Genomic DNA, 21381 nt, shown 5'->3' with positions numbered 1-21381 from the left:
TCACCATGAAACTTCCCAAGTTTATCACTTACATTAAGACAAAAAATGTTTGTATAACAAGTCAAATTTTATGTTTAAATATGTAAATGATGCAATATCTAATGAAATATGCGCTAATTTACATACATTTCCAGAACCGAAATCTGAACAATGGATAAAGCCCCTTTTAATTTTTTTGTTTTATTTTGTTGACATATTAGAGTCAGAAGTTTTTACAGAGGGGATTTTGGATATCTTTTTTTTTTTTTAATCACTCTGTAAATGAGAAAATACTGTCACCAGCCCTAAAAAAAACATCATATTTCTCCATGTTTTTAGGAATAAAATGTTGTATAAATCAGGCTGTGAATGATATATCAACAAACCCCTAGAAAGGGATCAAACTGGAAGGTTTGGTGTCTGTAAGTGCTGCTGAAGTGGAGATTTCTGGCTCAGAGTCTGAGGAAAAACTCTTTGAGAAAACGGCCTTAAAGACTTGTATTGTAAAATTCCATAGATTGTTAATGTCAATCGTACTTTTACGATTTGTTGCGGATACGGAGGAAATGACCATTTATGGAGCCAATATAATTGTTCATGGGAGAGAGCGAGCTTTACAATGATACCTGACATGACATGGCTCAGACAACAGGCACAGCACAATAATATCTCACAGTAAAATGCTAACTTTTGGTGAATTTAGAAATCTACTGATGAAAGAGACTTACAAAGACTTAAAAGACTTAAGAATTAAGTAAAATAACCACCTTAATGTGGATTTTCTACCATTTCTTTTCGAGTTTTCTGAAAGAATATTGGCTATGTTAAGGAAGCAAAATAGCCCAAAATCTCAAAATTGATCAGTGCCTGTAGTGTCTCGCCTTAAGTGTACATTCACTGTGTTGGCTTCTTGTGAGGTGCTGCGAAGACTGACATTGCTCTTTTGTCTCTCTCTTTTCCTCCAAGGAGTGTCAAACTGCATACCTGAAGCTGCCGTGAAGGCTGAGCACTCGCTGGCTCACAGCATCTCACAGCTGAAACATTCAAATCTTAACCATACCCCTCATCATCATCACGCACACATCAACGGCCATCATTTCCATTCTCCTGTGGCCAGTCAGGACATTGCAGCACCACGGGAAAACCTGTCCGATGAGGACGAGGAAGAATCTGGGCAGGACGAAGAGGAGGTGGATGAGGATGATGATGATGAGGAGGCAGAAGAAGCTCCAAGAAAGTGGCAGGGTATTGAATCTATTTTTGAGGCCTACCAGGAGTACGTGGATGGTAAGTCAGTGTTCAGTCTGTTTTATGTATACAGCGCTAAAATAAAAACACATTTGTCTGAGTTGCTTTGACGGATTGCTTATTGCTCATTTTAAGGAAAATACTTAAGTCTTTTTGTAGCATTTTAAAATGATCGAAAATAATTGGCCCATATTATATGTTAGTCAATATTCCCATTTTTAACATACAAGATGAACGTTCGGTAACCCTTTAATTTACAGGCTGTTCATTATGTGATAATATCAACAAATAGCCAAGAAATAACAATTAATGCATAGTAATGTCAAGGAATAACCTACAAATAACAGTCAATTTCATAGTAATGTCATATTTTTCATAAAGGCAAAAGATTACACATGCTTTTCATTCTCTGAATTTTTTGGGAAAGGCCAGAAGTCCTTGGCTATATTTCTCAACATTACTATGAAATTGACTGCTATTTCTAAACTATTTCTAGACATTATGATGTAATTAATTGTTATTTCTTGGCTATTTCTTGACATTTTCATGTAATTAACGACCTGTAAATTAAAGGGTTACTGAGCATTTCTGGTAAAGAACCCTCATACCTAAATGAATATCAATTCCCAGTTGAAAATACATTTGCGCTCCCTAGAAGACAAACTATGTTGCGCTTTGTATTGGAACTATGTTGAACTGCAGCGTCCCAATAAAATGAAAAAAAGGTCATTGTTTTTTAAATTACCTCTCCATTGCTTTTTAAGAAATGGAGTTGGAGCAATGTGTGAAGCTATGTAATTTCACACCCATTACATTACTGTGTGTGAGGCTCAGGGGGACTATATTGCTCTCTCAGGTCATATGTGTGAATGAGATAAATGCATATAATTTCCTTCGTTTATGTTTTTTGTGTATTTTTTTCCCTTCACAGAGTGGAGTATAGAGAGGCAGGTTCTTCACAGTCAGTGCAAAAGACTCGAAGCACAGAATTATAATCTGACCAGAACAGCTGAGCAGCTCTCTCTCACGATGGGGGTGAGTATCTGCCTGTTCTCTTTATTGTTTCTTGTAGATTTGTGTGTTTCCATGTCAGTGTTATCAAGGCTTAATCGACATGCACATTCTCCTGAAAAGGGTGCTGCTGGGAGCAGATCCCCAGACAAATTCACTGCAAAATCACAACTTACTCCTGCACTCACACCAAAGCTCTGTTTATTGGGTCAGCGTTCATCAGTACCAACATTTTTCAATTGTTGTGTCAGTGTGGCTTCCTTTTTAATACATCAATACACCAATGCAATTGGTTGATTACAAGTGTGTAGAGGAAGTGGCATTGTCACAACACTGGAAAGCAGAGAGAAGAACTAGATACCCAACACTTAGGATGTTGATCCAACAATATTCACGACCACAATAAAAAACCTGTGGAAAGCTAGAAAAAAAGAGAGAAAACGATCAAATATAGATATTATCTCCACTAGCAACCCATCATCTCTGAAAAACACGAAAAAAAAGAAGAAATTTCCATGTCATGAATAAAGCCAATACATTTCATTCTTTATAGGAAACACCCATTAAAAGCTTCAATGAAGCTTTCCATGTCAGTGTTCCCATTTCCTTAGTGCAGAAAGTTTCAGCTCTGTAATGAAGAGATGTGTCCGTCGTTCTTTCCTCAGGACCTGGTGAGTCAGAGGCAGAAAGTGAGAGAGGAGAGAGAGAGACTGCAGGCCCAGCTCGAGCACTTCAGGAGGTGTTTGACACTACCTAACATCCACTGGGGCAGGGGGCAAGTCAATGGGCACACGCCGAGGTGACCTTCGACAGCGAGCGACGGATTCGCCTCCGACAGCGAAGCAACAGTGAGGAGAACGAGGCGGACTGGAGCCGGGCCGCTCTCTGCACTTGAAGCACTTGAAGGAGCCAATCCCTTGTCTTGTTACTTTTCTTTTCTGGCCAATCAGTTATGTTAACCGGTTACTGGTTCCAGGATCAAATTGATTACCTGCCATGTTTGCCACGGCAACAGCAACCTACCGTGACCATATATAGGCTGGGCATTCACACTTTCTCTCTCTCGTTCTGCCAGTGGACTGTGAGGATACTGCGTGGGACGAAACGGCGTCTCCGTGACGCTTACTAGTCCCTGCGTTGGCTTTAAGGACTGTCCACCATTTAACTCATAGCATATCAATTTCTCTCTGAACTGTATTGATCCATACTAATGAGACGTATCACTCGGCACAAACATGTAGCCTCTCTGGACAACAGTGAGAAGAGACTGTGTGTGCAGAGGTCACTTGGTTAAAACTCAGAGAATAAAAGTTGAGTCAAGGAATCAAAGCACACCTCAGGCCTTAAACTTGACAGGATGCACTTGAAATGGAAGATGAGGAAATACTTGACCATCCTCTGTATGATATAATATTGTAGTGTCTACTGAGTACTGTATCTGACGGATGAAGCAGTTTTTGTGCTACAGAGGATAGGAAACATCTAAAAAAAAAGAAAAGAAAAAAAAGATAATATCTATATAATGGCAAATGGTATCAGTGAAGTTTTTTGGGGTTTAATATTTTTTCCATTGGTAATGTCACTTGTGATAGACGATTTTTTATATGTTTTTGTTTTATCGTTTTAACCATTTCTTGTGGGAAGCCATATATTCTGTTTTAACTGCTGCTGGTCAGAATCCAAATGTTTAGAAAATGAAAGGTGTTGGGAGAGCTGTATTGGGAAATTATCATGTGATGTCACAATGTTATAGAGGGTTAGGAGAAAAGATGAAATATGAAATTGTCAGGTCGTCATTACTGTTGTTCAGACATTTCATCCCAGAGTCTCCTATTTTTTACACACCTATAAATGTCAACAAAACTTGAAGAGCATAAAAGTTTCATGGATTTTAAGGCCTTTTGCAAACTGCTACACATGTTGTTAGATAACTGAATGAGACTACAGTACTTTTAGATATTATGTGCAATCATACAAATGTTTCCTCCTACCGGAATTAGAGACTCTTAATGGCATTATTTAGAAATGGTCTCATTGCAGGAGATAGAGAAGCCAAGATATTATTCACCTCCATTTCAGGACTATGTCAGATGTAAACAGCGTCGCTTCACTTGATACTCTTAGAGTACTTGAAATACTTAATGGGTAACGTAGACATCTGAATGAAGCTATCCTTCTGTGGATAACAAACTACACATCCTGTGGTCTTCGGATGGGACAAAACAATGTCATAAAATCATCATCTCTGCCTGTTTGCCTCTGAGTATCAGAAATCCCAGGAGCCCTTTCCTACAAGCACAAACAATAATAGCAACTTTCCCAAAACACCTCACTTCCCTTCGTCACCTGCTCAGTCTCCTTTTCAAACTTGCTGTGAAATCCTGCATATTTGTTTCAATCAGTTGTTATGTAATGTATTATTTGGGCTGTATAATTGCAATGGATTATTTATTAACATATATTGCTGTACATTCTGATGGAAATTTACATTAAAATATTTGTAAAATGTCTTATCTGTTGTTGTCACATATATCGGCGGAAGAGGTCAAGTTTTCACTTCAGATACTGAAGCATTTGCTCTTGGATAATCACCTTTTTCTCTCGTTCTGAACCCTTCTGAGCTTTAGCAAACAGCTTTTGAACACACAAGTAAATGAAACATAGTTAATGATGTCAAACCCTCCATCTATAAAATATTTACCAGTCCCAGTAATTAAAGTAGCAGACTTTAATCTTTATAATTTTCTATACAGGACATGTGCTCTATTGTAATTTAAATAGTTAATGAAGAGGACGGTTAACTCGCTCTTCGATGTAATGAACTTCTGCATGAGAAGAGCTACTAAGAAGGCTGTTCCAACTGTGCAAGTGGTGAAGTCCAAAGGTCGGTGTCACATTAATTACTTTGTGTATGAACTCCATGTTTACAGAAATAAGTAAAAAAAAAAAAAAAGTATTCTAAGAAAATCTTCAAACTGCAAATATTAAGGTTTAAAAAAGACAACTTGAAGAAATAATGTTCACTACACAGGTAAGTATAGTCTTGCCTATCTATGATTTATTGTGCCAGTTACTATTTTATAGTGCCATGTACAGAGAGACGACAGACCATCCTTTGTTTTTAGATTTTAAGTCTCTGAACTCGGAGACACCATTCAGTGATCTCTTGTGTCCTGTAGATGGCGGTGTGGTCATCTTAAGACCGCTCCCATCAGAAGAAAAACTGTTTCATCACAGGGTAAGGTAAATAACAAGATGAAAAGCTGAATCTATTGAAGTACTCTGTCCATGATAGATTCTTCATTTTTTTTTTTTTTTTTTCATTTTATGTGACTTCATGCTGCTGGTCCATTTCTACATTCATTTGACAAGTTACCAGTGACTTTGCAAATGAAGGCCCAGTTTCCAGTTACCTCTTCTGATCAGACCTCTTGTCAGGTGCCATGTACAAACTGTGCAATAACAACACTGCTACTGGGTAAACTTTCCAGCTCTGTCAACATATGGGTGAGGTGAGGAAGTTGTCAATCAAAACAATTAATAAGCACCAAGGGTGTAAGTCCACCCACTCACTTGCCTGTCACATGAATTTATGTATCATATATACTTTTATACTTATGTGTTGTTATTGATTAAATCGTCATGAATGTGTCACTTTAGAAATCAGTGATATATGATGTGAATGAGACACTGACAGAGACCATTTTTAATTTGTAGTTTTAATTCAGATACTTAAAGTTAATTTAGGGTTAGGGCTGGGTCAAGGTTCCTCTGATAATACTTGAACTGTTCTACTAATAATTTGAATAACCTCTCCATGTAAGTCTTCATTTATTTTGGCCATCTTGAGCTAAAACAGAGCCCTAACCGAGGCTAACTCAGCATCAACATTTCAATCTCTTACATGTATGACAAAGTAAAAACATGTGGAGACATATGCATTCATTATGCTCTCCTCTCACTCACACAAGTTTAATAAAACAATCATGGCTGATCCATTAATTACTGCACAAGGAGTAGCTCCACAGACTTTTTCAAACAGTTTCAACTAGGAAAACAGGGATTATGCAACACAGAACAACATAACACTGTAGGAAAAGATGTTTTGCTTGGTAAAAGCACTGCCTTATCCACACCGCCGCTCATGGAAATGCCTTGCAGCTATTCACATGGCTTCTGGATGACTATCAGCAGAAAGTCATTATCTGCAGAGACATGAAAGAACACAAGATGGTTGAATGAAAAAAAAGCAGCACAAACTCTCCTTTTCTAATTTAGAGCGATAGGCTGAGATAGTATTAGTCTTTGCCCCAGTGGTCATCGTTAACCCAACAATAAATGTCAGTATAGCACTCACCTAATCCAATCATGATTTCATGTTTCTTGGTGCGGATGCGGAGGAAGGTGAGGTCATTTTGAGGGTCAATATCCCTCACTGTGCTCCTGGCCATCACTGCGAGTTGGCGAAGAAGTCCTGCATACTGAACTGTTATGGAGTTATCTAAAGTTGATCTGATGGGGATACCTAGAAAGATAAAGCAGCATCACCTTTAAAAGTGAGACTTCATTGTGAGCAAGTTTCATTGAAGAAATTTCTGAGGATATTTCTGTCTTTTATACCTTCAGCATTGACAACTATTGTTCCAATCACACCTCTATGGGCTTCAATCCTCTTCAGTGTTTCCTCAACTTCAGCCTACAGAGCCAAGAAAGCTCAAAGCGTTTAACACCAACTTATAAAATGACTGTTTAGCAAAAAAAGACCTGCTCCTAAAAATACAAAACATCAACTTCAGAACCGTGGCTTGAATTTCGCCGGCAAAGTTACATGTAACTTCATTTACACGGTTATCTAATGTTAATATAAGATTAAAACACGATAATTATATACATTCATGTAAACATTTAGGAAAGTGCTCAGTTCCTACCATTTTGCGACAACTCCAACTGCTCCGTCTCCTCTGCGCGTCTTTCTGTTGCCAGGAGAAACGGAAGTGACGTCTGACGCAAGCGGACGTGCGAAACGTAGTAGCCATCATTGTGTGAAGGTAGGTTGTGCGCTGTCTATCTTCACTGCGAAAATGCCGGAGTTAGCGGTGGAAAACGTGGTCGTTCATCCCCTGGTGTTACTCAGCGTGGTCGATCACTTTAACAGGTCAGTAAATCCACCATGCGAGATCAGCCTGTGCCGGTGCTTGGTTGTTAAAATTGTACAGAAACGTAACGTAGCGATGCTAAGCTAAGCTACCGTTAGCCGTGCTGAGTCAGAGCCCCATTGAGAATGAATGTAGATGTGACCGGGCTAGTTAGCTTTCTGAAAACTGTTCAGCTCATAAACAGTGTTGGTAAACAAAGATTTACATTGGTAAATGAGTCAGAATTAGACATTATATAATTCTACCTTTCACTGAAACTGTCCTGTCATTCATTCAACTTGCAATAGCGGAAGTGTAAATATGGGCAGTAGCTTAGCTTACATTGCAACCCCAGCTAACGTTTGTGAGTCATGGTGAACTATCGATCTTATTTATTTATTATTGATTGCACAAATTGTTATGCACAAACATCCATGGCATACGTTTCTTTAACAACACAATAAAATAACATGTGCATATGAGAACCCGGAGGAAATAAACATAACTGTTATATACATGTATAAAGTTCTAAGATAAAGAAAACAAAGGCTAGGGCTTCCTTTGTAAATCATATTTATCGATAATACTAAACAGTTAAATGGCATTTTTTCTTTTTCATAAGATTGAGGGCTGTTATGAAATAAAGAAATTCGTTATGAAATCTGTAAAACTTAGGAGTTTGCACTTAAAAAAAAAATAAAAAAAAAATAAAAAAAATTTACCCAGGGCGAGAATATAATTGACGAAAAAGTCATCTTCCAAATTGTGACAAGTTTGTATATGAATACATTAACTTATTGTCTAACTTTATCTGTTCAATCTACAGGATAGGAAAAGTTGGCAATCAGAAACGAGTGGTCGGTGTCCTTCTGGGATCATGGCAGAAAAAAGTTCTTGACGTTTCAAATAGTTTTGCAGGTGAGTCTCATGGTCACTGTGTTTAATGGATTTTTTTTTTTTTTTTTTTAAGTAGAAGCACAATAGGCTGAGACATACTTTTTACTGTATAATAGTTTGTTTCCTTATAGCATTAACTCTCAATATATTGGGCATTTCCACATCCTCTAATTTGTGTTAATATAGGCTTCCATTAAAAAAATGTAGGTTCAGGGCTGAATAGATGTCAAGATTACACCTCGACACTTGGTTCTTTTAATCTGTAGAGATCTCTTCCCAGAGCCACAGAAAACATTATAACAACACTTATAAAGGTTTGAGTATTTGGTTGATCATGTGAAAAGTCAGTTGAGGCCCCAAAGATATTAAAATTGACAGGATTTTTACTGATGACTGTAAAATGAATTTAACGATCAATAAATATTGTAAGTCTGCCATAGGCAGTCGGTTTTTGTTTTTAGTCATTGTCAATCTTCCTTTACAGTGCCATTTGATGAAGATGACAAGGATGACTCAGTTTGGTTCCTGGACCATGACTACTTGGAGAACATGTATGGCATGTTCAAGAAGGTTAATGGTAAGGCACTGGATATATTCATGCAATTCATTTGTGTTTTTCATCATTGTGTTGTGCTCATTTAAATAATCGTCTTTCCTGCTTTTCAGCCAGAGAAAGAATAGTAGGATGGTACCACACAGGACCCAAATTACATAAGAATGACATTGCCATCAATGAGCTCATCAAGCAGTACTGTACTAATTCGGTATGTAACAATTTAACCGTTTCCTTTTGCTTAAAGTGCATGTATCTGGACAACACTTTGCTCTACTCATATCCGTTCAGATGTTGGATAACTCACTTGTGTCTCTTTTATCCCACCAGGTGTTAGTCATTATCGATGTGAAGCCCAAAGATCTCGGTCTGCCCACAGAGGCATACATCTCTGTGGAGGAAATACATGATGTAAGTATAATGTATTGCACTGAAAAAGATTCTTCCAAATATGTTCATACAAACACCATATTTATTATTTCAAACCAATAATTGTCTTTTTAGAGGCCATTATTTTGAAAATAAACTTGGACTCTTAAGAGTTGTTTTTTCTGTTTGGTTTTGTTTATATGGACGATTCTCTGTTTCCAGGATGGCACTCCAACATCTAAAACATTTGAACACGTCACCAGTGAGATTGGTGCTGAGGAAGCAGAGGAAGTGGGAGTGGAGCACCTCCTCAGGTACTGAACATTACAACCAGACTGCTAATCTCATTACGCCGGGTTCACACCGTACGCCGAAGCGCCTCGAATAGCCGCGGCCGGCTCGTGCCGTGCAGCGATCGTTTCGGCGTCTGGTCTATTTTGTGCGCGAGCCGCGAGCGATCGCGTCAATTCTGGCAGGAAGTCACACAAAGAAACATGAGAGAATCCAGTCAATTTTCAAAATAAAATACCGAGATTGACAAATACCAGAGTCCAAAGTGTGTACGTTTGTGTTCATTAATCTAAACAGAGTGCAACAGAGAAACACTCACACACCTACACACATACACATAGGCTACACACAGACACACACACAGCTGAGGAGCAGAAGCGCTTGCGACCGCCGCGGATAAATTGGCGTCTGGTGTGAACTGGAGGGACACGGCTCGCGCGCGATTTCCGCGGCCGCTCCGCTTCGGCGTCCGGTGTGAACCCGGCGTTATACATCTCAAAGTTACCACAGCAAACTGTTGTAATAACAATCCAGAGAATAACTGAGCCAAGATTTTCCCTAAATTGCTCAAGCACAAACACAAACAGGCGACTTCCTGTCTACTTGAATGAACCAAAATATGTTAACATGCCCACACCCATGGCTATATCTGTAGAATATCAGTTGCTGCCATCCAACAAGAGATATAGAATCCCTATGGCTAGATTAAATAGACTGAGGAACTCTTTTTATTCCTCAGTCAGTTAAAATGTTGAATCAGTTGGGCTTGGTAGGGCCTGAATAGCTTAGTGTAGGGAATTGGAGGCACTGCAGCCACTTTGGTGCTACGTATAGCACGTCACATGTCTGATGTTTGTCTTGTGTTATATTCTGTTGTATTTTGTAATGTTTCTTTGTCACGAGGAACAAGTGGAACAAGTGTCTTGAATGCAAGAAAAATTTCAGAAGTGATTCTGACAATAAAAAGTTCTCAACTACTCAACTTACTCAACTATGCTTGTCTTACTCTCATGCTTACAGAGATATCAAAGACACTACAGTGGGAACTCTCTCTCAACGCATCACAAACCAGGTTCATGGCCTAAAGGGACTCAACTCAAAGCTGCTGGACATCCGCGCCTACCTGGAGAGAGTGGTGGCAGGCAAACTTCCCATCAACCACCAGATCATCTACCAGCTGCAGGATGTCTTCAACCTGCTGCCAGATGTTAATCTGTTGGTAAGTGCTTGGTGTTTGTGGCAAAATGGGTGTGTGTTTAATTTTAGTGAGGTCAGTTTTACCAGCTAATGTTTACAGCGGCACCGAGGGCTCATGTTTGCTCATGTGCTGTAAATTCAGAACACATCTTAATTTATTTGAAAACACTTGGGTTACAAAAAACTCACAACACAATGGAAGTGTTTTGGGGACACACAAAAAATGACAGATCCAGCTGAGGAACACTAAGATATCATAACCCTATTGTTTCAAAATTACAGTACAGCTCACAAGCCTGTAGGTTGGTGGTTTATTGCAACATTGATATTGCAGTGTCCAGATATTATTGCAAATACGCACTGTGCTGTTGCTTTAAAGTGGAAATATAAAGGAATATACAGTAATATAAATGAATATACCCTGTAACAATAAACTACTGTTAATTCATCACTTTATCCTTTAAGCTTCCACTGGAGGGCAAGCTGAGCTGATTTAATGAAACAAATATAGTTCATCCTTGTTTGTGCTCAGCTATTACAGAAATTTGAAAAAAATATAGACTAATGGCAGTTTAATACTGATTTAAATTGATTTGCTCTGATGTTGTCCCTGAAAACTTATTGAGATAATATTATAATTTTATTTTCATGTAGATAAAATATTTAACCACCAAATATCTGCACTTTTCACATCTGAGAAATTAAATTATAGTTCTGTCCTTTGAAGTGGTCAGACTGTTGTGGTGTTGTATTGTTTGTCACTGGGTTTTTTTTTGTTCTGTCTTCACAGGAGTTCACAAAAGCCTTCTACCTTAAGACCAACGACCAGATGCTGGTGGTCTACCTGGCCTCGCTCATACGCTCTGTGGTGGCCCTGCACAACCTGATCAACAACAAGATTTCCAACCGAGACGCAGAAAAGAAGGAAGGGCAGGAAAAAGAGGAAGGCAAGAAAGAGAAGAAAGACGACAAAGAGAAAAAAGATGACAAGGACAAAGACAAGGAAAAGGAGAAAGCAGATGCTGGCAAGAAAGATGAGAAGAAGAAAAAATGAGAGGTCTTCCTTTTTGTCGTCTTCTTTCAAATCACGCTGTCTTCATCTGGATGGTGCTCTACTTTCTGCCCACAGTCACAGCTCTGTATGTGGGTCTCAGGCTAAAAGTAGGGCTCTATATGGAGAAACGGTGTCATTTGAGATTCAGCCTCACCACCACCTATGGCACTCAACAAGACTGTTATTATCATACAGCGATGATGATGATGATGATGATGTTTCCTTCTTTGGTGTTCTGAACTACGAAAACGTTTTTATTCTGTTTTTGTAGTTTGCCCATGCTCCTGGTGTTTGTTCGACACCTGTTCCTATATTGTAAGATGGAGATTTCTTTTCTTTTTTTTTGATTTATATATGTCGCTCATTAAATTGAGATCATATTAAACTTTTTTTTTTTTTTTGCAGTTTCCTCTCTTCCTGTTCTTTCTCAATTCAAAAGCAAGTGGTTAATTGTTGTACAGTAGACCAGCAAATAGTTGTACTGAGGTCACATTTAACATGGAGGGGTTGAGACGGAGCTTAAAGGTCCAGTGTGTAAAATGAGGGGAAAACAGTGACATGATCTAGCATTCATCTGATTCTATTATTTATCTATTAATAATTCTATTGTTTATTTATGTATGTGAAACTCTTGAAACGTGCTCTCTGGTTGGCTGGACTTTCCATTCCATACAAACATGTCGGGGCAAGATGGCGACACTCTCTAAGCAAGACCCTTGCTATACGTACACTACTCAAAAAGTTAGGGATATTTGACAAGAATATCCCCATAAAAAGTTCATGCTACGGTGATAGTGATATCTATGTGCATTCAAAAGTTTAGAGAAGTTTAAATTAGGTGCATTCTGAAATTTAATCCAAAAGCCAAACATCTCTAACTTTTTGTGAGTAGTGTTTATACAAAAGAAGAATTATAAGGCTATGAAAACCAAACTGATTTTATTTTATGGCGATTATACAAATATATTCATTGGTAGTATATTCAGCTTTTGTCAATAAACCTTGACAAATATTACACACTGGACCTTTAAGATGAAAAAAAAAGTGTGTGTGTGTGTAATAGTGTGAAGTCAGTGTGACACTGACAACAACTTATCGCCTGATATGGAAATGAGCACAACTTATGTTATATATGTCAAAATAAAAAACCCATTTGACTAAAAAAAAACAACCTTTAATTTAAATGAACCTCCATCTGCTGATGAAGACCATGTCAGCTGACTGAAAGCTCCGGTGAGGCTGCAAAACAGACTGTGCAGGTGAGGTTTTATTTTATTTTATTTTATTTTTTATCAACAAACAAATATAACAGACAGCAGCTGCTTAATATTATCACAGCACAGGCAGATAGAGAGGACACACATAAAAAAAAAAAAGCTCCTTGAGTGCAGCTATGGTCTCAAACACCGGGGTCGGTGCAGAGGAGCAGGGGCGGTGCTGGGATCTGTTTTATTTTTAAAACTGCGTCACCCAGACGTCTGGTTCGCGCTACTGTAGCTCCCGGGCCACAGCTCAGTTGCCACAACACGAAGCGACAGCAGCGACAGCAGGAGGAGGAGGCGTAGTAGTAGCCTAACCAGTATAGCGCATTTCATTTTAAGCTCCGGTTGTGTCGGACAAATCAGATTATTGAGAAGGTAAACTGGGTTCTGACGTAAAGGACTTAACCCTCTCTCTCTCTCTCTCTCTCTCTCTCTCTCTCTCTCTCTCTCTCTCTCTCTCTCTCTCTCTCTCTCTCTCTCTCTCTCTCTCTCTCTCTCTCTCTCTCTCTCTCTCTCTCTCTCTCTCTCTCTCTCTCTCCTCCAGCAGCGCAGCAGCAGCATCGCATGTGCTGCTCGGTGCAGTCAGACCCCAGTCAACCACCAACCACCCGCTCTGCTCTCTATCTCTCCGTCACTCACTTTCTCACCCAATCTCTCTCTCTTCCTCTTTTTTTATTCTCCTCCGGGACTCGAGCAATGACTACTTGGACATTTCACTGCGACTGAGCTGAGCTGAGCACACGGCCGCCCGCCCCGCCGCCCCGGTAGAAACATGGCTTCGTACCTGCAGGTGAGTGAGGCTCTTGTCTGAAATGCTGCGTTCGCGTGTCTGTCTGTTTGTTGTGTTGTTTTTTTCTGGCAACTTTGTCGGGTGTGGTTGTTGTGTGCCTGCCTGCCTGCTGCGCGTGCTGCCTGGCTGCAGGCCTCTATAGTGATAGACAGACAGCGGTTGGCACGAGCTTGTCCGTTCACTGTTTGGGTTTCTGCCATATTAGCGTGTGATGTCCGCTTCTGCCTCCAGCCCTGCTTGGTCATGTGTGTCTCTCAGTGTGTGTGCGTGCATGTGTGTGTGTGTGTGTGTGTGTGTGTGTGTGGAGGGGGATAAACAGGTGGTTGAGAGGCATCAGTGTTGCCAGGGGGCGGGAGGGAGCGTGGCTTCACTTTGATTAAATGCGTCTTTTTGGCGCACATCGGTGCCAACCGTTTTGCGCAGAGTTGAAGAGATGGCTCTCTCTTCTCTATTATATTGTTCTTTTTCCAGATCGACGATGACGAGAAGGGCCACGATCTGGACCTTTTCTGTGTTCCCAGGCATTATGAGAACGATTTAGACAAGGTGATCATCCCCCATGGACTCATCATGGACAGGTAAACCAGTCACCACCACCACTGGCCTTTCTTAGAAGTCACATGACCCACTCACCCTGGCTCTTTCTGTTTCACTATCCTTGACCTACACACTCACACTCCTGGACTGTGATGTTATTACAAGAGTAACCTACTGCATTTGCTTGACAAATGAATGACTGTAGGCCACATACTGAATTTGAATGTGGATTTGGAAGGGAGGGAGGGAGGGAGGGTGTTCATCCAGTGCAGTGCAGTGAAATGCATTGTAAGCAATTATGTTTAAGTGCAATGTCACGTCATGCCAGTGGTCTCTGCCTAACTCACAAGAAACAGCATTTAAGCATTAGTTTCTGATGCATCTGTCTCCCTCCTCTCTGTCCCAGGACAGAGCGTCTTGCTCGTGACATTATCCGGGACATGGGGGGACACCACATCGTGGCTCTGTGTGTGCTGAAAGGAGGCTACAAGTTCTTCGCGGACCTCCTGGACTACATTAAAGCGCTGAACCAGAACAATGATAAATCAGTCCCGCTGACAGTGGATTTCATTAGGGTGAAGAGCTACTGTGTAAGCTGCCTTTTCTCATTTCATTTCTGGAAACCAGAACTGTGCTGACATGAGGTGTGTGATATAAAGTGGAGTAATTATTTTTAATCAGAAATGGGCCAAAGCTGAGGCCATGGTGTTGAGACTATCTGGGTGCAGTGCAGAGATATTTTAAAAATTAAATTGAGATTTGAGATAAAGATTTTTAAGCAGAACCGGCAAGACCAAAGTGAAACTGCAGTCACGCTGGGATGGTCATCATGATGTCTCCTCTTTCTGTTCTCCTAGAATGACAAATCAACAAACAATGTCAAAGTCATAGGAGGGGATGAGCTGTCCAATCTCGCAGGCAAGGTCAGTCTTTAGATGTTTGAAAGGACCAAATGCTTCAACTACCTACACATGAGTATTTTGTGTTTGTTTTTTTTGCACTTCATTAACTGCTTTGTCATTTTTCTCTGCAGAATGTTTTGATTGTGGAGGTAAGACATTGTGTTTCTATTCTGTATCACCAGGTTGTCATATTTTATTGTCACACATGTCACATCAGATAGTAGAAATGAGAAAAAGTTTCAATATTGCCAGAAAGTCAGACAGTGTTGTTCATGATTTGAAACATTATCCATGATGATATAAATAGCTCAAATGGATACACATGAACCTATATATATATATATATATATATATATATATATATATATATATATATATATAACAAATGGATACAGCTGCAAAGTATTTACAGCTATTTAACATGACTATGAACAAGTCTTTATTCAATTCGTTCACCTTTTTAAAATTTATATTTTGGCCATAACGTCTTAGTTAAAAACTAAAAGTGTTGTGTAAATCTTAATTGTTGAGCCATGTTTCCTGTGTGTGCTGCCTTTGTCAACAGGATATTGTGGAGACTGGACGTACAATGCAGACACTACTTTCACTACTGGGCGAATGTAATCCCAAAATGGTTAAAGTCGTCAGGTACGAACCTCACGTAGAGTTTACAGTCCGGGAAGTGCAATGCAAATGCAATGACTGATATACCTCCACTATAACTGGCTGGTCTGTCTTCAGAGAGAGTGCTCTTAGCTAATGGACACACTTCTTTGGGACTTTAATGCGATGGGCGGAGGGAGGGAGCAGCTTAACAGTTAATCTGCCATACTACTGTATTAACTGCTCTGTGGGCATAGAGGGCCATTTCTCTTTCGTACTTCTGATAGTTGACTGAAACTGAAAATGTGCTGAAACAATGTGGGTTTCCTCTGAGGCCTGCATGGAAAGATAGTGGTTTGGTTCAGTGGGCCGGGTCACTTTTATTACTTTGATATCAGCCATGTGGTCATTTATCTCCCATATGTCTCCCCTGCCAGACTTTTAGTGTGATAAACTATTTCTAATGTATCTTTTTATTTAGATAAGTTAGCCACATTCTCACACATATACTCTCTCTCTTTCTCTCTCTGTCTCTCTCTCACACACTTACAGACACAAAGACTTATTTGGTATCATGAATTGCAGAAAGTTCCTCTTCCTGCATCGGTTTACAACATCCACTACTGACATTCCTGCTGCCACCCCAGTTCATTAGAGCTACACAGATAGTATGTTTTGTGTTGCTCAAAGCATAGAGGCACTCAAGAACTCAAAGTGCCTTTTTAAAATGTTATCTTATCTGTTAACTGTTGTCATTTACAGCCATTGTTGACATAGAGTTAAAACACTGTTTAATTTCCACTAATCTCCATTTACTCCAGTAGTCAGAATAATCTCGCATTTAACTAAATAAAACTAAGTCTGCCTGAATTAAAACCTGCACTGAAAATTATTATTATTTTTTTTTTTTGAGGCATTTGTTTTATATCCACTGTATTTTCCTAATTTATTGTTGCAGCCTCCTGGTGAAGAGGACTCCGAGGAGTTCAGGTTACAGACCAGACTGTGAGTACCCACATCCTGTACTCGCATTAAAGTATTACATGTTATCCGTGCAGTGTAGTAATGTATGGAAGAGCTTCTGTGTGAGTCTGATTCTTTGAAAGGCTGCTGAAGTTTAATAAAAAAACTGGGATTTCCATGTAGGATTAACATTCATTTCAGGACAATCTACTCCAAATGTAGCCAAGCTGGCCACTTATGCACTAATGCATGCCTGATGACCCCCTGCTCACCCTTTCTGTGATTATGTAATGCTTTTAGGTTTGAGTTAGATAATCTCTTTAAGATTGTCCCTCAAGGACAGCTGTTACTGTAAGCATTTGACTCATACTGTACAGCACTGACAGCTTAAGTACAACCTCATACAGACAGTAAAAGAGCAAACATCTATTTGTTTACTACATAAAGAAACCCATTCTTCTACATTTAGATCAGCTGAAGACTTTTACTTCCACTGAACTTCTTCTAGTGGAGATTGTGTTTTATTTACATGACTTACATTGGTGCTATCTGTGTATTTATTCCAGACATTGGCTTTGAGGTGCCAGATGCCTTTCTGGTAGGCTACGCTCTGGACTACAATGAGTACTTCAGAGACCTCAGTGTAAGTTTGCTGCAGTTGATCACTTCTCCTGGGTGTCTGTCTGCATCCACCACCTAGTATAATCTCCCCTCCTGTACAGCATTAGACAATGGTCCCAAATAGTTTGGCAGAACATCACAATGTCCCACTGAATTTCCTCTTTGACCACATTAGACACAAGTGAAATAATTGGTATGACAATCAAATTTTACTCAGTCTATTGTCATGGCCAAGTGATTTTTTTGTGCCAGATGCAATGACATTTCCATCAGTTGTTCCGGATATATTTCATGAACAATAACTGGAGGTCACCGTGACCTTGAACTTTTTTTTTCAAAGAAGAAATCCTTCAAAGTATGAGAAGAGAGTGGTACAGGGCAGACAACCTGACAACATAATATCTCTTTCCCTGGGTATTACTGCAGAGCAATAATCAAGACATCATATGAAATAATAACTGTGTGCCTATACTTCAAACCAACTCCAGTATGTACTCTATACTGATTCTCATAGAGTGCAGTTGTGCAGTTGACCTACAATGTGTTTAAATATTTTGTACAACCAGAAAAAATATGGCACCAAATAGGCTACTCTACATCAAACTGGCGCCACTTCACAATACACAATTTTGGCCTCTTGAATGTGACATCTCAAGTCTGCCTTGAGGGACGTTAAGAACTGCTAACGATTTGATGGTCATAGGTCAAGGACATTGTGATGTCACAAAACATTTTTTTTTTAGTATAACTCATATAGCCTACTAATTATGCCAAAACACAAACGCTACTAGAGTAAAATTATGAAGTGATGACTTTTGTATGTATGTCTAATACAGAAAGTTAAAATTTGTATCACTTTTCCAAAAACAAAACTAAAGGGACACATGAACCTGTGGTTTGTAAACTCACTGTTCTCTTTTACTTTCATTTCAGCACATCTGTATACTGAATGACCAAGCCAAGGAGAAGTACAAAGTGTGAGCAGATGAAGTGCTGCAGAGGCCATGCCTGAATCAATGAAGACTAGGACCACTGTGATGACCCTCCTTAGCTTTGCTGTGTTTTGAATCTTATTTATTTTTCTACATAAGAGTCCACAAAATGTGTGGGTTGTAAATAATTTAAAGAAGAACATTTCTTTTGCCCTCTATGAATAAATGGGATGAGTTTATGTATATTAAGAATATTTTGGATGTTAAATTTTAATTTATTTATTCACGTATGTGTATAGACTTTGCCTGTATATTGCAGTTTTGTGGCGATAGGAAATGAATGTTATTAATTTGCTCTAGCACATTAAATCACAGGTCTCAGGCGTCTGCTTTATGTTCATCCAGCTGTCAGATGTTAGCAGTCTACAGTTTGTATGCATTTTGTTTTAACTTATAATGATGATATATCCTCTCATTATGCCATAAAATGACTGACTTGGAATGTACTGTACGTTTTATTTCATATCTGATGTTTTCACGGAGGACCTGTTTACAGCAATACAAATCCCTTTGCAACCTTGAATCATGTTTTATTCTGTTGCACTTACTCAGTTTCCCCAGCAGAGGGAGTAATGTGTCACACGGTTACAAATAACCTCACTGCAAGTAAAAACATTAATGTTCTTACATAATAGTGTAAGTGCATTTCTACAGACGTGACCTCAGAGCACAGATAACTCCGTTTGCAACATGTTTGACATTATAGTGTTTTTTGTTGTTGCCAACATTAGCCTGGTCGTCATATGAATTAAGAATAATAGTTTCAAGATGAATGAGGGAGGTTATTACTAGAATACTTCCTGACATATCAGCTTAACCGCGACCATAGATATATAGCTATGAACCGCGACAATGAGATGCGGTTTCCTGTACCAGTGCTGTCATCAAAGACGGTTTATAAATGTATCTTTGCTGTCAAGGTGCGATGCTGCGTTCGAGACGACTCGGAACTATGAAACTCCCAGGTGAAAACTCTGATTTCCGACTTGAACGCGTTCAAGAGGAACCACGCCAGAATAACCCAAACCCAATTGGCCGACCGGAACAAACTTTGCATTCAAAGTGCCTCACGCAAGGCATTAAAACATTACAAAGGGCATAACAACAATTAAAAGAAAAACAAATAATCATTTTAAAATAATGAATCGGATCATTTAATGTATTTTGGCATTTAAAAATTCGATCGCTCTTTTTCCAAGTAGGAGGTCGGAAAGATCCGAGTTGTCGCGAACGCAGCATTAGCTTCATGCTAACGTCGGTGACGTCAGGTGCGTAGTGCAGTTTCAACTGGAAGCAGTCCTGTGGTGTGTTTACTTGTCGGGGGAAATAAACCGGAAAACCTACATTTTCAAGCCGTGCAGACGTATTGGACATAGGCTACATGTACAGTAGATAGGCTTCCGATTGTTTTTGTTTTTTTGTACCAAATGTATGTTTATTCCAGCTGTCGTCTGACTTCCTGACAGTTACCATGGATGCGAGGGAAAAGACTATAACCATTTTAAAGGTGTACAGAAATGGCCGTTTGTCCTGTTTGTCGCGCCGAGTTGTCACGAGCTGCAACACGAGTTTACCCGAGTAAGGAAAACGAATTTGATTGGTCGTTATCGAGCGGGCGGGATATTCAAAGCTTGGGGCGAGCCCGAGCTCCGTGTGTGTGTGCGTGTCTCAGACGTTGAATGACGGATTACGGATCCAATATCAGTGGCTGGTGAATCGTGTACAGGCTGACGTATAATCCATGCGCCTGCATTATCCAATGCGAAAAAAAAATACACACTTTCATCCCGGATTTACTCAAAAAATAGAATTTTGCACAAAGTTTGGCCTACAACGTCTGAAAGATGAATTATCACATTAATTGTATCACCCAAAGTGGGCTCAAATTCAATTTTCTTTTCTGTACACCTTTAAAACAGTTTGACATCGGCAACAAGTTCTCTGACCTGCCCGTCCTGCCCAAAGCCTCAGTGTTGATCCCACTGTTTCTGAAGAATGGAGAGCTGTACACCTTGATGACCCTGCGCTCAAAGGAGGTAACATGCTGGTGGGTGAAGGACACACACATGTGATATCTGCAACTGAACTCAACAACCTTTGACTGTGTTTTGTTTGTTTAGCTGAGGAGCGGTGCTGGTGAGGTGTGTTTCCCTGGTGGGAAGAGAGACCCCAGTGACAGAGATGATGTGGACACAGCCCTGAGAGAGGCAGAGGAGGAGATAGGTCTACCTCCTGGAGATGTCGAGGTGGTGTGCAGACTGCTCCCCATCATTAACAAGGTAGGACTCTTCCCTGTCTGTCATCACCACCTGCGTTGCTGCATTTATTTCCCTCATGTCTTCCCTCACATCTTTCAACAGAGTGGTCTGTTGGTGACCCCGGTGGTTGGATTCATAGAGGAGTCATTCTGCCCCCGTTCAAACCCAGCCGAGGTCAGTGCTGTGTTCACTGTCCCTCTGGACTTCTTCACCCGTGAGAAGGACCACGTTGCTCCCCCTGGTGCTGCTGGGACCATCAAGCCACTGCACTTATTCCATTATGTGGACCCGGACTCTGGGAGCCAGTATCACATCTGGGGCCTGACTGCCGTACTGGCCATACTGGTGGCTGTACTCGCTCTCAGGAAACAGCCTGAGTTTGATGTTGGTTTTGACTCTGAGGATCCTTTATCCTTCTTCCAACAGGCTCTTCAACGAAGAATTAGCAAACTGTGACCATGGTAGTAATGCATATAGAAAAGATTAATTTAACACCAGTGTATTAATTTTGCATTGAATTGCCTCTGATAACGTGAACAAATGTGTGCAATATGTATCTTGATTTACATGCAATATGGATTGAAAATATTAATGTAAAATAAATGAAACACTACTTTTATAGTTTGTTTCAAGAGCTGTGTGTTAAAACCTAGGAGGAAGAAATGACGGAAATCAAGACGTATAGATTTTTATTAATTCATTTAATGTAGCAGCAGGAT

General features: G+C 39.8%; 5 protein-coding genes across 8 annotated transcripts in view; 4 read left to right on the top strand and 1 right to left on the bottom strand.

The window, feature by feature from the left end:
- The window catches only part of LOC310988023 (genetic suppressor element 1-like), a gene marked incomplete at both ends in the record, with an annotated part of 37317 nt that extends 34276 nt beyond the window's left edge, over window positions 1–3041 (top strand). The window contains 3 exons of the mRNA XM_083974506.1: window positions 946–1266; window positions 2159–2262; window positions 2904–3041. Of these exons, the coding sequence (XP_083830632.1) occupies window positions 946–1266; window positions 2159–2262; window positions 2904–3041 (563 nt within the window). The remainder of the gene's footprint in view (window positions 1–945; window positions 1267–2158; window positions 2263–2903) is intronic.
- Window positions 3042–6112: 3071 nt separating this feature from the next.
- LOC310987868 (dynein light chain roadblock-type 2-like) lies at window positions 6113–7208 on the bottom strand. Its single transcript, XM_083974332.1, has 4 exons — window positions 7167–7208; window positions 6859–6934; window positions 6596–6763; window positions 6113–6443 (listed from the first exon to the last, which is right to left on the bottom strand). The coding sequence occupies exons 1-4, from the start codon at window positions 7167–7169 to the stop codon at window positions 6400–6402; spliced, it is 291 nt and encodes a 96-aa protein (XP_083830458.1). The 5' UTR covers window positions 7170–7208; the 3' UTR covers window positions 6113–6399.
- A 24-nt stretch (window positions 7209–7232) lies between these two features.
- psmd7 (proteasome 26S subunit, non-ATPase 7) lies at window positions 7233–12109 on the top strand. Its single transcript, XM_083974331.1, has 8 exons — window positions 7233–7393; window positions 8200–8291; window positions 8755–8847; window positions 8937–9034; window positions 9154–9234; window positions 9415–9506; window positions 10504–10702; window positions 11471–12109. Exons 1-8 carry the CDS (start codon window positions 7320–7322, stop codon window positions 11732–11734), a joined length of 993 nt encoding a protein of 330 aa, XP_083830457.1. The 5' UTR covers window positions 7233–7319; the 3' UTR covers window positions 11735–12109.
- Window positions 12110–12893: 784 nt separating this feature from the next.
- On the top strand, window positions 12894–18884 carry hprt1l (hypoxanthine phosphoribosyltransferase 1, like). 4 transcript variants are annotated; one of them, XM_083972875.1, is made up of 10 exons: window positions 12894–12987; window positions 13541–13786; window positions 14258–14364; window positions 14730–14913; window positions 15181–15246; window positions 15357–15374; window positions 15791–15873; window positions 16787–16833; window positions 17358–17434; window positions 18346–18884. In XM_083972875.1, the coding sequence occupies exons 2-10, from the start codon at window positions 13769–13771 to the stop codon at window positions 18391–18393; spliced, it is 648 nt and encodes a 215-aa protein (XP_083829001.1). In that variant the 5' UTR covers window positions 12894–12987; window positions 13541–13768; the 3' UTR covers window positions 18394–18884. The 4 variants fall into 4 exon arrangements, with proteins under 4 accessions (XP_083829001.1, XP_083829002.1, XP_083829003.1 ...); XM_083972876.1 differs by lacking the exon at window positions 12894–12987 and adding an exon at window positions 13235–13298 and having other exon boundaries at window positions 13544–13786; XM_083972877.1 differs by lacking the exon at window positions 12894–12987 and adding an exon at window positions 13244–13301 and having other exon boundaries at window positions 13552–13786.
- An 854-nt stretch (window positions 18885–19738) lies between these two features.
- On the top strand, window positions 19739–21277 carry nudt7 (nudix (nucleoside diphosphate linked moiety X)-type motif 7). Its single transcript, XM_083973144.1, has 4 exons — window positions 19739–19910; window positions 20320–20440; window positions 20525–20683; window positions 20765–21277. The coding sequence occupies exons 1-4, from the start codon at window positions 19876–19878 to the stop codon at window positions 21116–21118; spliced, it is 669 nt and encodes a 222-aa protein (XP_083829270.1). The 5' UTR covers window positions 19739–19875; the 3' UTR covers window positions 21119–21277.
- Window positions 21278–21381: the final 104 nt, after the last annotated feature.

This window comes from Trachurus trachurus (genome assembly GCF_905171665.1).
Source record: "Trachurus trachurus genome assembly, chromosome: 6".
Taxonomy (NCBI): Eukaryota; Metazoa; Chordata; class Actinopteri; order Carangiformes; family Carangidae; genus Trachurus; species Trachurus trachurus.
This window is presented reverse-complemented; position numbering and strand designations above follow the sequence as displayed.

Coding starts and splice junctions, on each gene's coding strand:
- LOC310987868 (XM_083974332.1), bottom strand. Junction 6,764..6,858: donor AATAGTTGTCAATGCTGAAG/GTATAAAAGACA, acceptor TTATCTTTCTAG/GTATCCCCATCAGATCAACT. Junction 6,444..6,595: donor TGAAATCATGATTGGATTAG/GTGAGTGCTATA, acceptor ATGTCTCTGCAG/ATAATGACTTTCTGCTGATA.
- psmd7 (XM_083974331.1), top strand. CDS start 7,320: ATGCCGGAGTTAGCGGTGGAAAACGTGGTCGTTCATCCCCTGGTGTTA. Junction 7,394..8,199: donor GTGGTCGATCACTTTAACAG/GTCAGTAAATCC, acceptor TTCAATCTACAG/GATAGGAAAAGTTGGCAATC. Junction 9,035..9,153: donor AGCAGTACTGTACTAATTCG/GTATGTAACAAT, acceptor TTATCCCACCAG/GTGTTAGTCATTATCGATGT.
- hprt1l (XM_083972875.1), top strand. Junction 14,914..15,180: donor TTAGGGTGAAGAGCTACTGT/GTAAGCTGCCTT, acceptor CTGTTCTCCTAG/AATGACAAATCAACAAACAA. Junction 16,834..17,357: donor TTCAGGTTACAGACCAGACT/GTGAGTACCCAC, acceptor TATTTATTCCAG/ACATTGGCTTTGAGGTGCCA.
- nudt7 (XM_083973144.1), top strand. CDS start 19,876: ATGGATGCGAGGGAAAAGACTATAACCATTTTAAA. Junction 19,911..20,319: donor AAGACTATAACCATTTTAAA/GGTGTACAGAAA, acceptor TACACCTTTAAA/ACAGTTTGACATCGGCAACA. Junction 20,441..20,524: donor TGACCCTGCGCTCAAAGGAG/GTAACATGCTGG, acceptor TTGTTTGTTTAG/CTGAGGAGCGGTGCTGGTGA.